A 15655-nucleotide genomic window follows, 5' to 3' on the forward strand; every position below is an offset into this window, starting at 1 on the left:
TCTTTACTAGTAATGGCGGTGATCTGCGATTTTTAGCGGGACTGCGACATTGCGGCGGACAGATCGGACCCCTAACTGACATTTTTGACACTTTTGGGGGGACCGGTGACATTACTACAGTAATCAGTGCTAAAAAATATGCACTGTCACTGTACTAATGACACTGGCAGGGAAGGGGTTAACCCAGGGGCGATCAAAGGGTTAAGTGTGAGTCTAGGGGGTGTTTTCTAACTGTATGGGGGAGGGGCTTGTGAAATTACCATCTGTAATCCTATATAGAAGGATCACAGGGGCTCTGTGATCATTCCAGGGAGAAGAACGGTCAGATGTGTTTACAACAGCCGACCGTCCTTCTCTCTCAGCGGGGAGCGATCGCGGGTGCCCGGTGGCAATCGCAGCCGCCGGTCCCGTGGATCGGCATCTCTGCTACCTAGTGGGGGGCGGGCTGGCGCATGCCGCTAGAAGTGTGCACTCGCCCCCAGGAGCGCTCCTGTGGATCGCCGTACAGGTACGGGGATTCGCGGGGCCGTGCCAGCCCATCGGCAGGCGGTTGGCAACCGACACAGAGAAGGCGTCTGGTAAGAATAACGCAATGCAGATACGTCAATAATGCACGCAAAACGCCCTCGCTAACGCATCTAATACATAACGGGCGCCGTGGTATGTAACGCTTCAAAAGGCGTCTGAGACCCCGTTCACACTGGGGTGACCTGTCACCTGGTCGCCGTAGGTCGCCTGCCATAGAGAAGCTATGGACCCGTTCTAATAGGAGCGACACAAGTTGCTCCGACTTAGAAAAAGGGTCCGGAGCTTCTTTGGGGCGACCTGGAGTGACCTGCATTGACTTCAATGTTATGAAGTCCGTGCCGGCCGCTCCGAGGTCGCAGTGCGAGCTGCGCGCCGCGACCTGTGAGGTCACCCGGGAAGTCGGATCGCCCCAGTGTGAACGGGGTCTCAATGAGCCCCTAATGGCTTCAAAGATTTCTCAGCAAAGTGATCAGTAAACAAAAAATAATTTATAGGAAAAACAAACAACCAAGATCTATAAATAGACTAAAAATAACAATCCATGTGATACAATGTAGAATGTTTTCTTTACAATCCCGGTTATCAATCATTATTGATTTACTAAAACCAGAGAGTGCAAAATCTGCTGCATCTCCGCATAGAAACCAATCAGCTGCCAGGGTTTTTTTTTTGTCAAAGCTTAATTGAACAATCTAAAGGTAGAAGCTGATTGGCTCCCATGCACAGCTGCACTACATTCTGCACTCTCCAGTTTTAGTAAATCTCCCCCCAATGTCTTTTAAACATATTTTATTTTCTATATAAACCACGGACAGAGAGAGGCCATAAAATGTAATAAATGTTCTTTATTCCAGACTGACAACACACATTACTGATCTATATACTGTATATACACACTGCATGGTATAGGTGCTGGTAGTGAAAGGGTTAAGTGGGAAGGTGTAGGAGGGGGGAGGGGGAGGTGTGGACCGCCCCTTCCTCTCCATACACTGTATACAATGTGCTTCCTGGATGGAGATCTCCACCACTGACCACCGAATGAGACCGTCCATCCATCCCACCGAGCCAGGGTCACCGGACACCAATCTGTATGTATGGACTCTGCACAGTACCACTTCTCCTGTCCTGTATGCCGGGTGTAATTCTCAGTATCTGTTCTTATTCTGTATGTATGGACTCTGCACAGTACTACTACTCCTATCCTGTATGCCGGGTGTAATTCTCGGTATCTGTTCTTATTCTGTATGTATGGACTCTGCACAGTACCACTTCTCCTGTCCTGTATGCTGGGTGTAATTCTCAGTATCTGTTCTTATTCTGTATGTATGGACTCTGCACAGTACTACTTCTCCTGTCCTGTATGCTGGGTGTAATTCTCAGTATCTCTTCTTATTCTGCATTTTGATCAGTTAAAAAAATGCACCAATAGCTCACCTTCCTGGTAAAATGCATTGAATTCATCAATAACTCCTCTGTGTTACATTATTGTTGCAGTTTTTGAGTCACTTGAGCTATAAAAAGTACACCCTAAGCATAGTAAAATCGCCTCAAAGTCGTGAATTTTCGGTACCAATATCAGCACTTTTTTCTCTTATTGACAAAACACCATCAACCTCCCTGGCTGTGATTATGTCAGGATTTTTGAATGTCAAAGCGTTACATTGTATCGCATGGAAATCTGTTGTTATATATTGTAGGCCTGTAATTCATAGGAATAAAACTGTAAAAGTGAATAAAAATTATTAACCTCCTTAGCGGTATTCCTGAGTGTGGCTCGGGGTAATTTTCAGTACAAAAAGCGGTAACCCTGAGCCACACTCGGGATTACCCCAGAATAAAACTCCCCTTCTCTGCGCTCCCCCGCCATCCTCCCCACCGTCCTCCCCGCCGGCGGCAAATTAAAAAATGTAAATCCACCAAATGAGATGATAGAAAGCTGTGATTGGATTACACTGTATCATCCCATCTCACCACAGGATCTCACCTGGTGACTTTTCCAGTGCCCTGCCTGTGCTTTTCCAGTTCTTTGTGCCTGGAAAATTAAGAACGACCATGGCGTCCAAAAAGCGTTCTTTTTTGCGAAAAAGCGGTTTGACGAACTGGAAAACAGCGACAGCGAAACAGAGTTACTTGAAGAACTGAGCGATAGCGATTGGTGGGAAAATTCCTCATCAGGTACGGAAAGTGAGGACAGCGAGGATTCTGATGTCTCTTTCTGGCACATCGCTCCGTTGGAAATTCTGAAGAAACATTCGATAAACTTCCCAAATTCCACATCTATGTGCCAGAAAGAGACATCAGAATCGTCGCTGTCCTCACTTTCCGTACCTGATGACTAATTTCCACCAATCGCTATCGCTCAGTTCTTCAAGTAACTCTGTTTCGCTGTCGCTGTTTTCCAGTTCGTCTAAAAGCGCTTTTGAGCAAAAAGAACGCTTTTTGGACGCCATGGTCGTTCTCTATTTTCCAGGCACAAAGCACTGGAAAAGCACAGGCAGGGCACTGGAAAAGTCCCCAGGTGAAATCCTGTGGTGGGATGGGATGATACAGTGTAATCCCATCACAGCTTTCTATCATCTCATTTGGTGTATTTATATATTTGAATTTGCCCGCCGGTCCCACCCCCCTGCGTCGCAAAGCTCGCAGGGAAGGGAACCGGAAGACAGGTGCCGGCATCTGCACAGTGGGGGGAGGATGGCAGGGGAGGACAGCGGGGGATCGCAGGGAAGGTGAGTGTGATTCTGGGGTAATCCCCAGTGTGGCTCCGGGGTTACTGCTTTTGTTACTGAAAATTAATACCCGAGCCACACTCAGGAATACCACCAGGGAGGTTACTGGATGGATAACCATTTTTTGCCAATATGTTTGGCCCCTGAAATTTCAACGCATCTCTAATTTCTATAGTAAAATGCCAAATATTACAGCATTATGGGGTCATGACTAATGGGTCGCTCATGCCCAAGTGACAATGGGAAAAGTTTACGGGGTTGCAATGGACACACTGCCGAAAAGTCTTCTTAACCCTTTGTGTATTGGACTCTACAACCACATCCATTGTGACCCCCATCAATGTCTCCCGTCCCGTTTGTGATCCATGGGATATGCACCCGACAACTGGAGAACCAGCGATCACCCCAGAGATTTGGGGGTGTCAGACAGGTGAAAGTTTTAGATTGTGAATAATTTTTTTAATTTCCTTTTATAGGAACAATCCTCCCCCGGAATATCCGGCACCTCTGTAGAAGTCGCAATTACATTGCCCCATCTTCTCCTCTGAGGATGGAGGAGGAAAAGAAGAAGATGGTGGAGAGGATATTGAGCCTTACTATGGAGTTCATCTACCTGATGACAGGAGAGGTGAGGAGGATTCTGGGAATTTCACAGTGACGTCATTTGTATGTTAACCTAAAAAGTTGTTGTTAGAGCAGCCAGGCAGATCTATGACCCTTTAACTCCTTGGCACCAGTTGCATGCAAATATGTGGCCTCTCTGTGGGTGGGCCTTGGTGCTGAGCAGCCGAATATTTGTGTGCATTAATGCAAATAGCTCTATGCCAAGAGTGTGGGCCCTGCCCACTGCCGGCACAGTTGATAGCGGGTAATGGAAATTCTCTGATCATGTGACCACCATGACAGTCAGTCAGTTTAGCAGTCACATGACCTTAAGCCCTGCCTTGCCTCTCACCATTCTAAACCCCCTGAGTGGACACATTTACCGGCCCCTTCCCTGCTCTCCATCCTGAAAGCATCCCCCGCAGCAGCCGATGGGGGCGGGGGGGAGCACAGGGGCCTGATCACAGCAGAAGGTGGATAGGAGGGGTAGCAGGGCAGCATGTAGAGCAACCGATCCCCTCCATTCAGAGGCTACAAGGGGAAAATGGAGGGGATCGGTTCCTCCCTATTCTGCCACCCCACCTATCCAGGTGTACAAGGGGCCACACAGGCTCCCTGAAGCATGGAACCGGGTCCCAATTGCGACCCCTGTATATACGCCCTTGATCACAAATATGTGAACAATATGATGGTCCCATAAACAGGAATACCAAGAAATTCAATCATATGTTAGATTGTGTGAAGCAAGAATCCCGAACTCAGTATTACAATGGCTGTGGCCAATCAGTAAGGTGTATGTGATAACAAACGATACAGCCTTTTCTGAAGTAGGAAAACAGAAAAAAAGGGGGGGTAGGGAAAGGATAGGGGAGCAGCAACTATCCCCCATTTCTTTCTCTATGTGTATAAGAAAATAAATAAGGGGCAAAAGGCAGAAAAGAAAGACAAACATGAAGAAGTAGGGTTTCTCGCCAAGAAAGCGGAGTTTCTCATCAGTATAAGAATAAGCTCCCTCTATCAGGGATCCTCAAACGACGGCCCTCCAGCTGTTGCGGAACTACACATCCCATGATGCATTGTAAAACTCTGACATTCACAGACAAGACTAGGCATGATTGGAATTGTAGTTCCTCAACAACTGGAGGGCCATATACAAAAACACAGAAAGCACTGGTTCACATGGAGCCACATGTCATTGCCACATCCCTAGATACAAGTAGAAAATTTGGGTATGGGGATGCCACCACCTTCCATCAAGCCATAGGCTACAAAGGGAGGTGTCCATGCAGAGCCCCACCAAGGGATTGGGACTTTGTAGGCAAAGACATGTGGTGGAAATACATATTGAATATGGACCAATATTAGATAAAAAATCAATTTGTATTTAACAATCACATAACATGATAATAAAAACATTGATGCAACATATACATCAAGAGACAATCGTACATAAAAGAACCAGAAAAAAACAGAGAGATGAAGGTCAACAGGGTCCTACATGTTTCGTCCATGTGATTGGCTTCTTCAGGGACCAATGATATTTGTGACCTTATTTAATGGTTCAATTACTAAGATTACAGATATATACGTTGACAGCGACAGAGAACAGAAATGAAGGGCAACCAAGGCGGTGAAACGGCATAGGTCAGGGGGTGACACAAAGCCAAATGCCTCCAAGATGGGTAAGCACTGGACAGGACTGGGGCCAGCAGCAAGTATGCAATATCCCACAGAGAGGGCAGGGAATGAGTATCCAAGCCTTAGTCAAAGCATGTTTTCCAGTCATAGGCCAACAGATAACGAGAATCGTCCGATATCACAGGGCACCAGGTAGTCGTGTCTGGGGGGCCATAGTTTGAAGACCCCTGCTTTAGATAGATCGACTTATTGCACATCTGTGTACTCTTTAGTCGTCTTATAAATATTTCAACAGTTCCGGGCCGAAGTGAAGTTTGAAAGCCTTTCCTGAGAAAAATCGTAACGAGTTCTTCAATTTCTTCCAGTTTGTTGAGCCTTTGAAACCATTCCCCTATTGTTGGAACTTTAGTTGAGCGCCAGTGATAGGGAATGCAATGCCTAACAGCGTTGATCATGAGCATCGCCAAGGATTTAGGATGCTGTTGTAGAAGTGTGGTAAAGAAGGTATTTCGCAGAAGAATAGTGGACAGTGTCGGAGGTGACCTCTGAGATAATCTCACTTTCTTCCAAAATTGTTGAAGCTTGGAGCACGCCCACCAATCTGAAGCATTGTTCCCTCTTCCTCACACCTCCATCATCTATTGGTGATCTTGGATGAGAATTTGTGTAGGAGAGCAAGAATTCTATACCATCTTATAAGTATTTTATATCCACATCCCTGGGTTGCCACATTCAAGGAGCCCTTATGTATGGAAGTACAGAGAGATTCCCAATCAGTCTGAAAGCTGCTCACTGGGATATCTGTCCCATGCCAAGCACGAGAAGCTGGAGTAGGCTGAGAGATCCCCAAACGGTGAAGAATACAACCTGGAAATAAGATGTCTCTGAGGTTGCTTTTTGTTACATAGAGTTTTAGGGGTGGTGAGAGTCCTGGTCCAAAAACAGGTCGTCTCCTGGCTGGTCAGAAAATGCCTTACCTGCAAGTATGTCCAGAACAGAATGGGAGTGCTGAGCAAGGATGGCATTAAAAGCCTCGAAGGAAAGTAGTTTGCTTCTCAGCAAAAAAAGGAGAGACCAGAACATCCTTGGGAGGCTATATCAGTTTCTCCATTCAAATAAGCATAAGAGGAGGTCACAGCTGCCCCCCCCCCCCCCCCATTTTGAGGGTATGTGGCCAGGTATGGTTCAGGAGGGGTGCTCGCTCGTCCCTCCCTTTCCTGGCCTGCCAGGCTGCATACCTGGTATGGGTTTTGGGGGACCCCACTCGATTTTAGGTATGGGCATGGTATGGATCGGAGGGGGGACCCCAACGCGTTTTTTTTTTTTTTTCTTTTACAATTTTGTATTGCCGTCAAAGTTTTTTTCATTCAGCTGTAAGCGGGGAATCTTGCTGAGTCATCTGTTGTTAAGGATGCGGTAGCCAGCTTTCTGGCCCGCTCCTAACAACCAGCTAAAGTTAAAGACGCCGGTGGCCAGCGGCTCAAATAATTTGCATATGAACCGCCTCTAAAATCACAGCTGACTTGCTGAACAGCTGCTTAGGAAATTTGCAGTAAAAGCGGAGGGGAAATTTGCATCGGACATGTGTGCAGCCATGCATGCACCTCCCGCAGCACTCTACCATCCAGCACCATCCTCCATCCATTGCCACTTGCCAGCCCACTAGCCCAGTACAGTACTGTCTGCTTTGAAGGGGGCACGCATGCTGGTCTCTGCATTGAAAGGGGCATGTATGCTGGTCACTACATTGAGGGGGCATTTATACTGGTCACTACATTGAAAGGGGCATGTATGCTGGTCACTACATTGAAGGGGCATGTATGCTGGTCACTACATTGAAGGGGGCATGTATGCTGGTCACTACATTGAAGGGGCATGTATGCTGGTCACTACATTGAAGGGGCATGTATGCTGGTCACTACATTGAGGGGCATGTATGCTGGTCACTACATTGAAAGGGGCATTTATACTGGTCACTACATTGAGGGGCATGTATGCTGGTCACTACATTGAAAGGGGGCATTTATACTGGTCACTACATTGAAAGGGGCATGTATGCTGGTCACTACATTGAAAGGGGCATGTATGCTGGTCACTACATTGAAAGGGGGCATTTATACTGGTCACTACATTGAAGGGGCATGTATGCTGGTCACTACATTGAAAGGGGCATGTATGCTGGTCACTACATTGAAAGGGGGCATTTATACTGGTCACTACATTGAAGGGGCATGTATGCTGGTCACTACATTGAAAGGGGCATGTATGCTGGTCACTACATTGAAAGGGGCATGTATGCTAGTCACTACATTGAGGGGCATGTATGCTGGTCACTACATTGAGGGGCATGTATACTGGTCACTACATTGAGGGGCATGTATGCTGGTCACTACATTGAAAGGGGGCATTTATACTGGTCACTACATTGAAAGGGGCATGTATGCTGGTCACTGCATTGAAAGGGGCATGTATGCTGGTCACTGCATTGAAAGGGGGCCTGTACTGTGGGGTTTGTGCTAGGGGGCCTGTACTGTGGGGTTTGTGCTAGGGGGGCTGTACTGTGGGGTTTGTGCTAGGGGGGCTGTACTGTGGGGTTTGTGCCACTCTGTCAGTGTATCCCATAATAGGGCCCCTGTTCCCTATTATGGGATATACTAGTACTGATGGACCCCTTAATATATGATATATTGGGAGAATTTGTTCACGCAAGCAAAATACAGGGGACAAAATGGGTGGAGTCTATAAGAGGTGGGGCTTCTGAGAAATGGGAGGGGTCAAAATAGAAGGGCGGGGTCTTGCGCCCCCCATCTTAAAACTTCACCAGCCGCCACTGGGTCCGATCGGTCCGTCGCAGTCCCGCAAAAGATCACAGATTGACGCCATTACTAGTAAAAAAAAAAAAAACAATAAAAATTACATAAATCTTTCCCGTAGTTAGTAGACGCGTTAACTTTTGGGCAAACCAATCAAAATACGCTTATTGCGTTTTTTTTTTTTTTTTTACCAAAAATATGTAGCAGAAAACAAATTTGCCTAAAATGTCAAAATATTTTGATTTTTGATTTTTTTTTTTTTTTTTCTTTTTTTTTTTTTTTTGGAGAATGTCATATAGCAGAATGTGAAAAAATATTGTTTTTTTTTTTTTTTTTCAAAATTGTCTCGGATTTTTTTTTTTTTTTTGTTTATAGCGCAAAAAATAAAATAAAATAATAAAATGCAATAATAAATAATAAAATAAAATAAAAAAATGCAGAGGTGATCAAATACCACCAATAGAAAGCTCTATTTGTGAAAAAAAAAGGACACCATTTTTTTTTTTTTTTTTGGGGTACAGCGTCGCACGACCGCGCAATTGTCCGTTAAAGTAACGCAGTGCCAAATCGCAAAATAGGGCCTGGTCAGGAAGGGGGCAAATCCTTCCGGTCTTAAAATGGTTAAACATGTATTGTGTGATATATATATATATATATATATATATATATATATATATTCAACTAAGAATCACTGAGTTTATGAAAAAATGTACAGAATAGAAATCTTGAAGGGTGTATAGCAGTGTGCAGGGAAGTTGGGACGTGGCACCATCCACTTGAATGGGGTGCGTTCAGTGGCGGTACTGCCTGCCAAAACATGACATAGAGTACACATTTTTTTGCTGTGGGTTAAGGGGGGCAGTCGAGGGCCAGTAAAGCTGTGGCTCAACCACCCTTTTTTTTTTTTTTTTTTTTTTACTACCCCCAACTGCCCTAGTTAACGAGCCTTTGAACGAACGAAATAATGCATTTTCAGGATGCTACTTGTCAAATCTTCACTTTTTGCATGCACTTCCACTCTAATCCATTATTGATCTGCCATTTTCTTTCTGCTTTGGGTATATATATATATATATATATATATATATATATATAGTACAGACCAAAAGTTTGGACACACCTTCTCATTCAAAGAGTTTTCTTTATTTTCATGACTATGACAATTGTAGATTCACACTGAAGGCATCAAAACTATGAATTAACACAGTGGAATTATATACATAACAAAAAAGTGTGAAATAACTGAAAATATGTCATATTCTAGGTTTAGGTTCTAGGTCTAGGTGCACACTCTTGGCATTCTCTTGATGTCACCTGAAATGTTCTTCCAACACTCTTGAAGGAGTTCCCAGCAGTGGCGTAGCGTGGGTTGTCAGCGCCCGGGGCAAGGCATGTAATTTGCGCCCCCACCTGTGGAAGTCCCGCCCCGAGGGACGTAACGCATGCGGAAGGGAGGGAGGAGAGTCTGACGTCACCCGCAGTCAATACACTATACACACAGTATACATACAGTATACACATACACTATACACACAGTATACACTATACACACAGTATACACACACTATACACACAGTATACATACAGTATACACATACACTATACACACAGTATACACTATACACACAGTATACACACACTATACACACAGTATACATACAGTATACACATACACTATACACACAGTATACATACACTATACACACAGTATACACACACTATACACACAGTATACACACAGTATACATACAGTATACACATACACTATACACACAGTATACACACACTATACACACAGTATACATACAGTATACACATACACTATACACACAGTATACATACAGTATACACATACACTATACACACAGTATACACATACACTATACACACAGTATACATACAGTATACACACAGTATACATACAGTATACACATACACTATACACACAGTATACACACAGTATACATACAGTATACACATACACTATACACACAGTATACACACAGTATACATACACTATACACATACACTATACACACAGTATATACACACTATACACACAGTATATACACCAGTATACACATACACTATACATACACTATACACACAGTAAACATACAGTATACACATACACTATACACACAGTATACATACACTATACACACAGTATACATACACTATACACACAGTATACATACACTATACATACAGTATACACACAGTATACATATACACACACTATACACACAGTATACATACAGTATACACACAGTATACATACAGTATACACATACACTATACACACAGTATACATACACTATACATACAGTATACACACAGTATACATATACACACACTATACACACAGTATACATACAGTATACACACAGTATACATACAGTATACACATACACTATACACACAGTATACATACAGTATACACACAGTATACATACAGTATACACATACACTATACACACAGTATACATACAGTATACACACAGTATACATACAGTATACACATACACTATACACACAGTATATACACACTATACACACAGTATACATACACTATACACACAGTATATATACACTATACACACAGTAAACATACAGTATACACATACACTATACACACAGTATACATACAGTATACATACAGTATACACACAGTATACATATACACACACTATACACACAGTATACATACAGTATACACATACACTATACACACAGTATACATACAGTATACACATACACTATACACACAGTATACATACAGTATACACACAGTATACATACAGTATACACATACACTATACACACAGTATATACACACTATACACACAGTATATACACACTATACACACAGTATATACACCAGTATACACATACACTATACACACAGTATACATACACCAGTATACACATACACTATACACACAGTATACATACAGTAAACATACAGTATACACATACACTATACACACAGTATACACACACACTATACACACAGTATATATACAGTATACACAAAGTATACACACAGTATACACATACACTATACACACAGTATATACACACTATACAAACAGTATACACACAGTATACACAAAGTATACACACAGTATATATACAGAATACACAAAGTATACACACAGTATACACATACACACAGTATATATACAGCATACACATACACACAGTATATATAAAGTATACACACACCATCTAAATATCAGCCTGATTGAACACACTGCTGCTGCCCCCATTTCCTGGCATGCTGGTACTTGTAGTGCTCCAGCAGCTCACAGACATTGGATGTGGTAATGTAGAACAGGAGGGGGTGGGCAGGTAATGAGTAGGGAGGTGTAGCAGAGATTGGGGGAGAAGTTTAGGGCATGTCCTTCCTCCAGAAGCAGTGCACTGCTCCTCACATGAAATCTATCGATCAGCCTCAGAGACAGGAGGTGCCCTGCTAAAGAAAACACAGCCTCTCCCCTCCCCCCTCCTCAGCAGGGTAAGTACTGACAAGAATACATTTGGTTTATCTTCCCCAGCTCACCTTCTTCTATGAGGCTGCAGCCCGTCCTCTCCTCTCTTCTCCAGCTGTCCACATCTCCTGCTCCGTTATCAAACAAGGCGCGCTGGGGAAGGGGGCGTGTACACTGTGATCCCATAGGCTGAGAAGGCAGTGAAGGGGCGGAGCAGCTATAGACTCTGAATCTTCTCCGTGAAAGGATGTCCGTAACTGAGATTTCAGGGACAGCACAGCCGCCGTGACTGCGCCCCCCTGAACATTGCGCCCGGGGCGGCCCGCACCGGCAGCACCCCCCACGCTACGCCACTGGTTCCCAGAGATGCTCAGCACTTGTTGGCCCTTTTGCCTTCACTCTGCGGTCCAGCTCACCCCAAACCATCTGGATTTGGTTCAGGTCCGGTGACTGTGGAGGTCATCTGGCGCAGCCCCCCCATCACTCTCCTTCTTGGTCAAATAGCCCTTACACAGCCTGGAGGTGTGTTTGGGGTCATTGTCCTGTTGAAAAATAAATGATGGTCCAACTAAACGCAAACCGGATGGAATAGCATGCCGCTGCAAGATGCTGTGGTAGCCATGCTGGTTCAGTATGCCTTCAATTTTGAATAAATCCCCAACAGTGTCACCAGCAAAGCACCCCCACACCATCACTCCTCCTCCGCCATGCTTCACGGTGGGAACCAGGCATGTAGAGTCCATCCGTTCACCTTTTCTGCGTCGCACAAAGACACGGTGGTTGGAAGCAAAGATCTGAAATTTGGACTCATCAGACCAAAGCACAGATTTCCACTGGTCTAATGTCCATTCCTTGTATTCTTTAGCCCAAAACAAGTCTCTTCTGCCACTCGTTTTCCTGTATTTAGCTGCTTTTTTCTTGCCATAATACAAATTCTAACCAGGGCCGTCTTTATTCTTGATTGGACCCTGGGCAAAAATTTTCTTGGGCCCTCTGGAATCCACTTATCAACTATGTGCGGGCTCAAGGGGCAGCTGCTTTGTGCCCCACAACAATGACTAGACCCGGGGCAGCTGCCCCTTTTGCCCTGTGTTAAAGACAGCCCTGATTCTAACAGTCTATTCAGTAGGACTATCAGCTGTGTATCCACCTGACTTCTGCACAACACAACTGATGGTCCCAACCCCATTTATAAGGCAAGAAATCACACTTATTAAACCTGACAGGGCACACCTGTGAAGTGAAAACCATTTCAGGTGACTTCCTCCTGAAGTGTGACTCTACAATTGTCATAGTCATGAAAATAAAGAAAACTCTTTGAATGAGAAGGTGTGTCCAAACTTTTGGTCTGTACTGTGTGTATATATATATATATGTGTATGGATCATTTTACAACCACAAATGTATACACATCCTCTCTTTTGTCCATTGGCAGATGCACTATATTGTCAAAAGTATTGGGACGCCTGCCTTTACACACACATGAACTTTATTGGCATCCCAGTCTTAGTCCGTAGGGTTCAATATTGAGTTGGCCCAACCTTTGCAGCTATAACAGCTTCAACTCTTCTGGGAAGGCTGTCCACAAGGTTTAGGAGTGTCTATGGGAATGTTTGACCATTTTTCCAGAAGTGCATTTGTGAGGTCAGCCACTGATGGTGGATGAGAAGGGCTGGCTCACAGTCTCCGCTCTAACTCATCCCAAAGGTGTTCTATCGGGTTGAGGTCAGGCCAGTCAAGTTCTTCCACCCCAAACTCGCTTATTCATGTCTTTATGGACCTTGCTTTGTGCACTGGTCCAAATCATTAGGTGGAGGGGGGATTATGGTGTGGGGTTGTTTTTCAGGGGTTGGGCTTGGTCCCTTAGTTCCAGTGAAGTGAACTCTTAAGGCGTCAGCATACCAAGACATTTTGGAAAATTTCATGCTCCCAACTTCGTGGGAACAGTTTGGGGATCGCCCCTTCCTGTTTCAACATGACTGTGCACCAGTGCACAAAGAAAGGTCCATAAAGACATGGATGAGTGAGTTTGGGGGGGAGGAACTTGACTGTCCTGCACAGAGTCCTGACTTCAACCAGATAGAACACCTTTGGGATGAATTAGAGCGGAGACTGCGAGCCAGCCCTTCTCGTCCACCATCAGTGCCTAACCTCACAAATGCACTTCTGGAAGAATGGTTAAACATTCCCATAGAGACACTCCTAAACCTTGTGGACAGCCTTCCCAGAAGAGTTTTAGCTGTTATAGCTGCAAAGGGTGGGCCAACTCAATATTGAACCCTATGGACTAAGACTGGGGAGCCATTAAAGTTCACGTGCGTGAAAATGCATTGGTGCATTTGTCTGAAGTTATATAAAGCAATGGCTCCGCCCACTGCCCTGAAATGAAGAAATAATTCTCCCATGTTGGGAGTAATATCTGTGACCTTCTGTACTAAGAAGTCTTTATTGTGCTACTACTATTGTAGTTACACAGAATTCTATCTAAGCCCTGTACTGTGTTTAGTAACTTGTACTAACTATGGTAACTTGTATGTATCTCTTATTACACAGGAATACACAATGGTGAATAAGACCTCTGGTAATCATGTGACACTCGGCAGCCAATCCTGTGTATCAGAAGACTGGAACCGGAGAACCATCATGGAGCCTAAACCTCACGTCAACGACAAGAAGATTCTGGAGGTCATCAACAAGATCACTGAGCTTTTGACGGGAGAGGTGAGCCGTGTCAGGAATTCGGGGCATTGCCCGGGATCAGAAGCGGTATTGTCTGGATGGTGACTGTATCATTGTGTGTGCCAGGTTCCTATCCGGTGTCAGGATGTTGCTGTCTATTTCTCCGTGGAGGAATGGGAGTATATGGAAAGAAACCAAGACATCATGATGGAGAACCAGCAGCCCCCCACATCACCAGGTAAGAGGAGGCCAAGTTTGCAGAAGCCATTCCATTTAATTACCATCCACATGAGGCACTTCAGAGAGACATAAAGTAAATGATTACAGCTGTCTGCAAATGTCTGCACTTTTTAACCACTTACCGCAAAGTGACGTAGGGCTACGTCGGCAAACTTTGCGGTGTTATACCGGGGTGATGCCTCTAGCTAGAGGCACCATCCCGGTACTGTGGTTTAGAGCCGACGGTCTGCTTTCTGTCGGTAACGACCGATGCAGGTTGGGAGCAGCTTGATCGTTAACCGGGTGAGCGGGAGTGGATGTCCCTCCCCCCCCCCCCCCCACCCCCCTCCCACCGCCTTCCGTGACTTTGCCGGGCCTCCCGTTCAACCGGGAGACCCGAGCACCCAGTCGGCGCTTCCGCCGGCTGGATGGAGTCGCAATCGAAGCCGGAAGCGGCTTCGATCAGGTCTCCGATGACGTATCCCGGAGGCGGCGTGCATGAATTACTGCATCAATGCAGCTTGGCATGGAGGCGATCAGCCTGTGGCACTGCTGAGGTGGTATGGAAGCCCAGGTTGCTTTCATAGCGGCCTTCAGCTCGTCTGCATTGTTGGGTTTAGTGTCTCTCGTCTTCCTCTTGACAATACCCCACAGATTCTCTATTGGGTTTAGGTCAGATGAGTTTGCTGGCCAATCAAGCACAGTGACCCCATGATCATGTGACCAGGTATTGGTAGTTTTGGGAGTGTGGGCAGTGCCAAGTCCTGCTTGAAAATTAAATCTGCATCTCCATGAAGCTGATCAGCAGAGAGAAGCATGAAGTGCTCTAGAATTTCCTAGTAGAGGGTTTCGCTGACTTAGGACTTGATAAAACACAGTGGGCCAACAACAGCAGATGACACGGCTCCCCAAATCATCACGGACTGTGGAAAATGTTGCATTTCATTTGGAA

General features: G+C 44.9%; 1 protein-coding gene across 1 annotated transcript in view; it reads left to right on the forward strand.

Moving 5' to 3' along the window:
* Window positions 1-1512: 1512 nt before the first annotated feature.
* LOC309556404 (uncharacterized protein) overlaps window positions 1513-15655 on the forward strand; it is a 57179-nt gene continuing 43036 nt past the window's right edge. The window contains exons 1-4 of the mRNA XM_082258867.1: window positions 1513-1616; window positions 3734-3885; window positions 14359-14526; window positions 14611-14722. Of these exons, the coding sequence (XP_082114993.1) occupies window positions 3808-3885; window positions 14359-14526; window positions 14611-14722 (358 nt within the window). The 5' untranslated portion in view covers window positions 1513-1616; window positions 3734-3807. The remainder of the gene's footprint in view (window positions 1617-3733; window positions 3886-14358; window positions 14527-14610; window positions 14723-15655) is intronic.

This window comes from Pelophylax lessonae (genome assembly GCF_965119305.1).
Source record: "Pelophylax lessonae genome assembly, chromosome: 5".
Classification (NCBI taxonomy): Eukaryota; Metazoa; Chordata; class Amphibia; order Anura; family Ranidae; genus Pelophylax; species Pelophylax lessonae.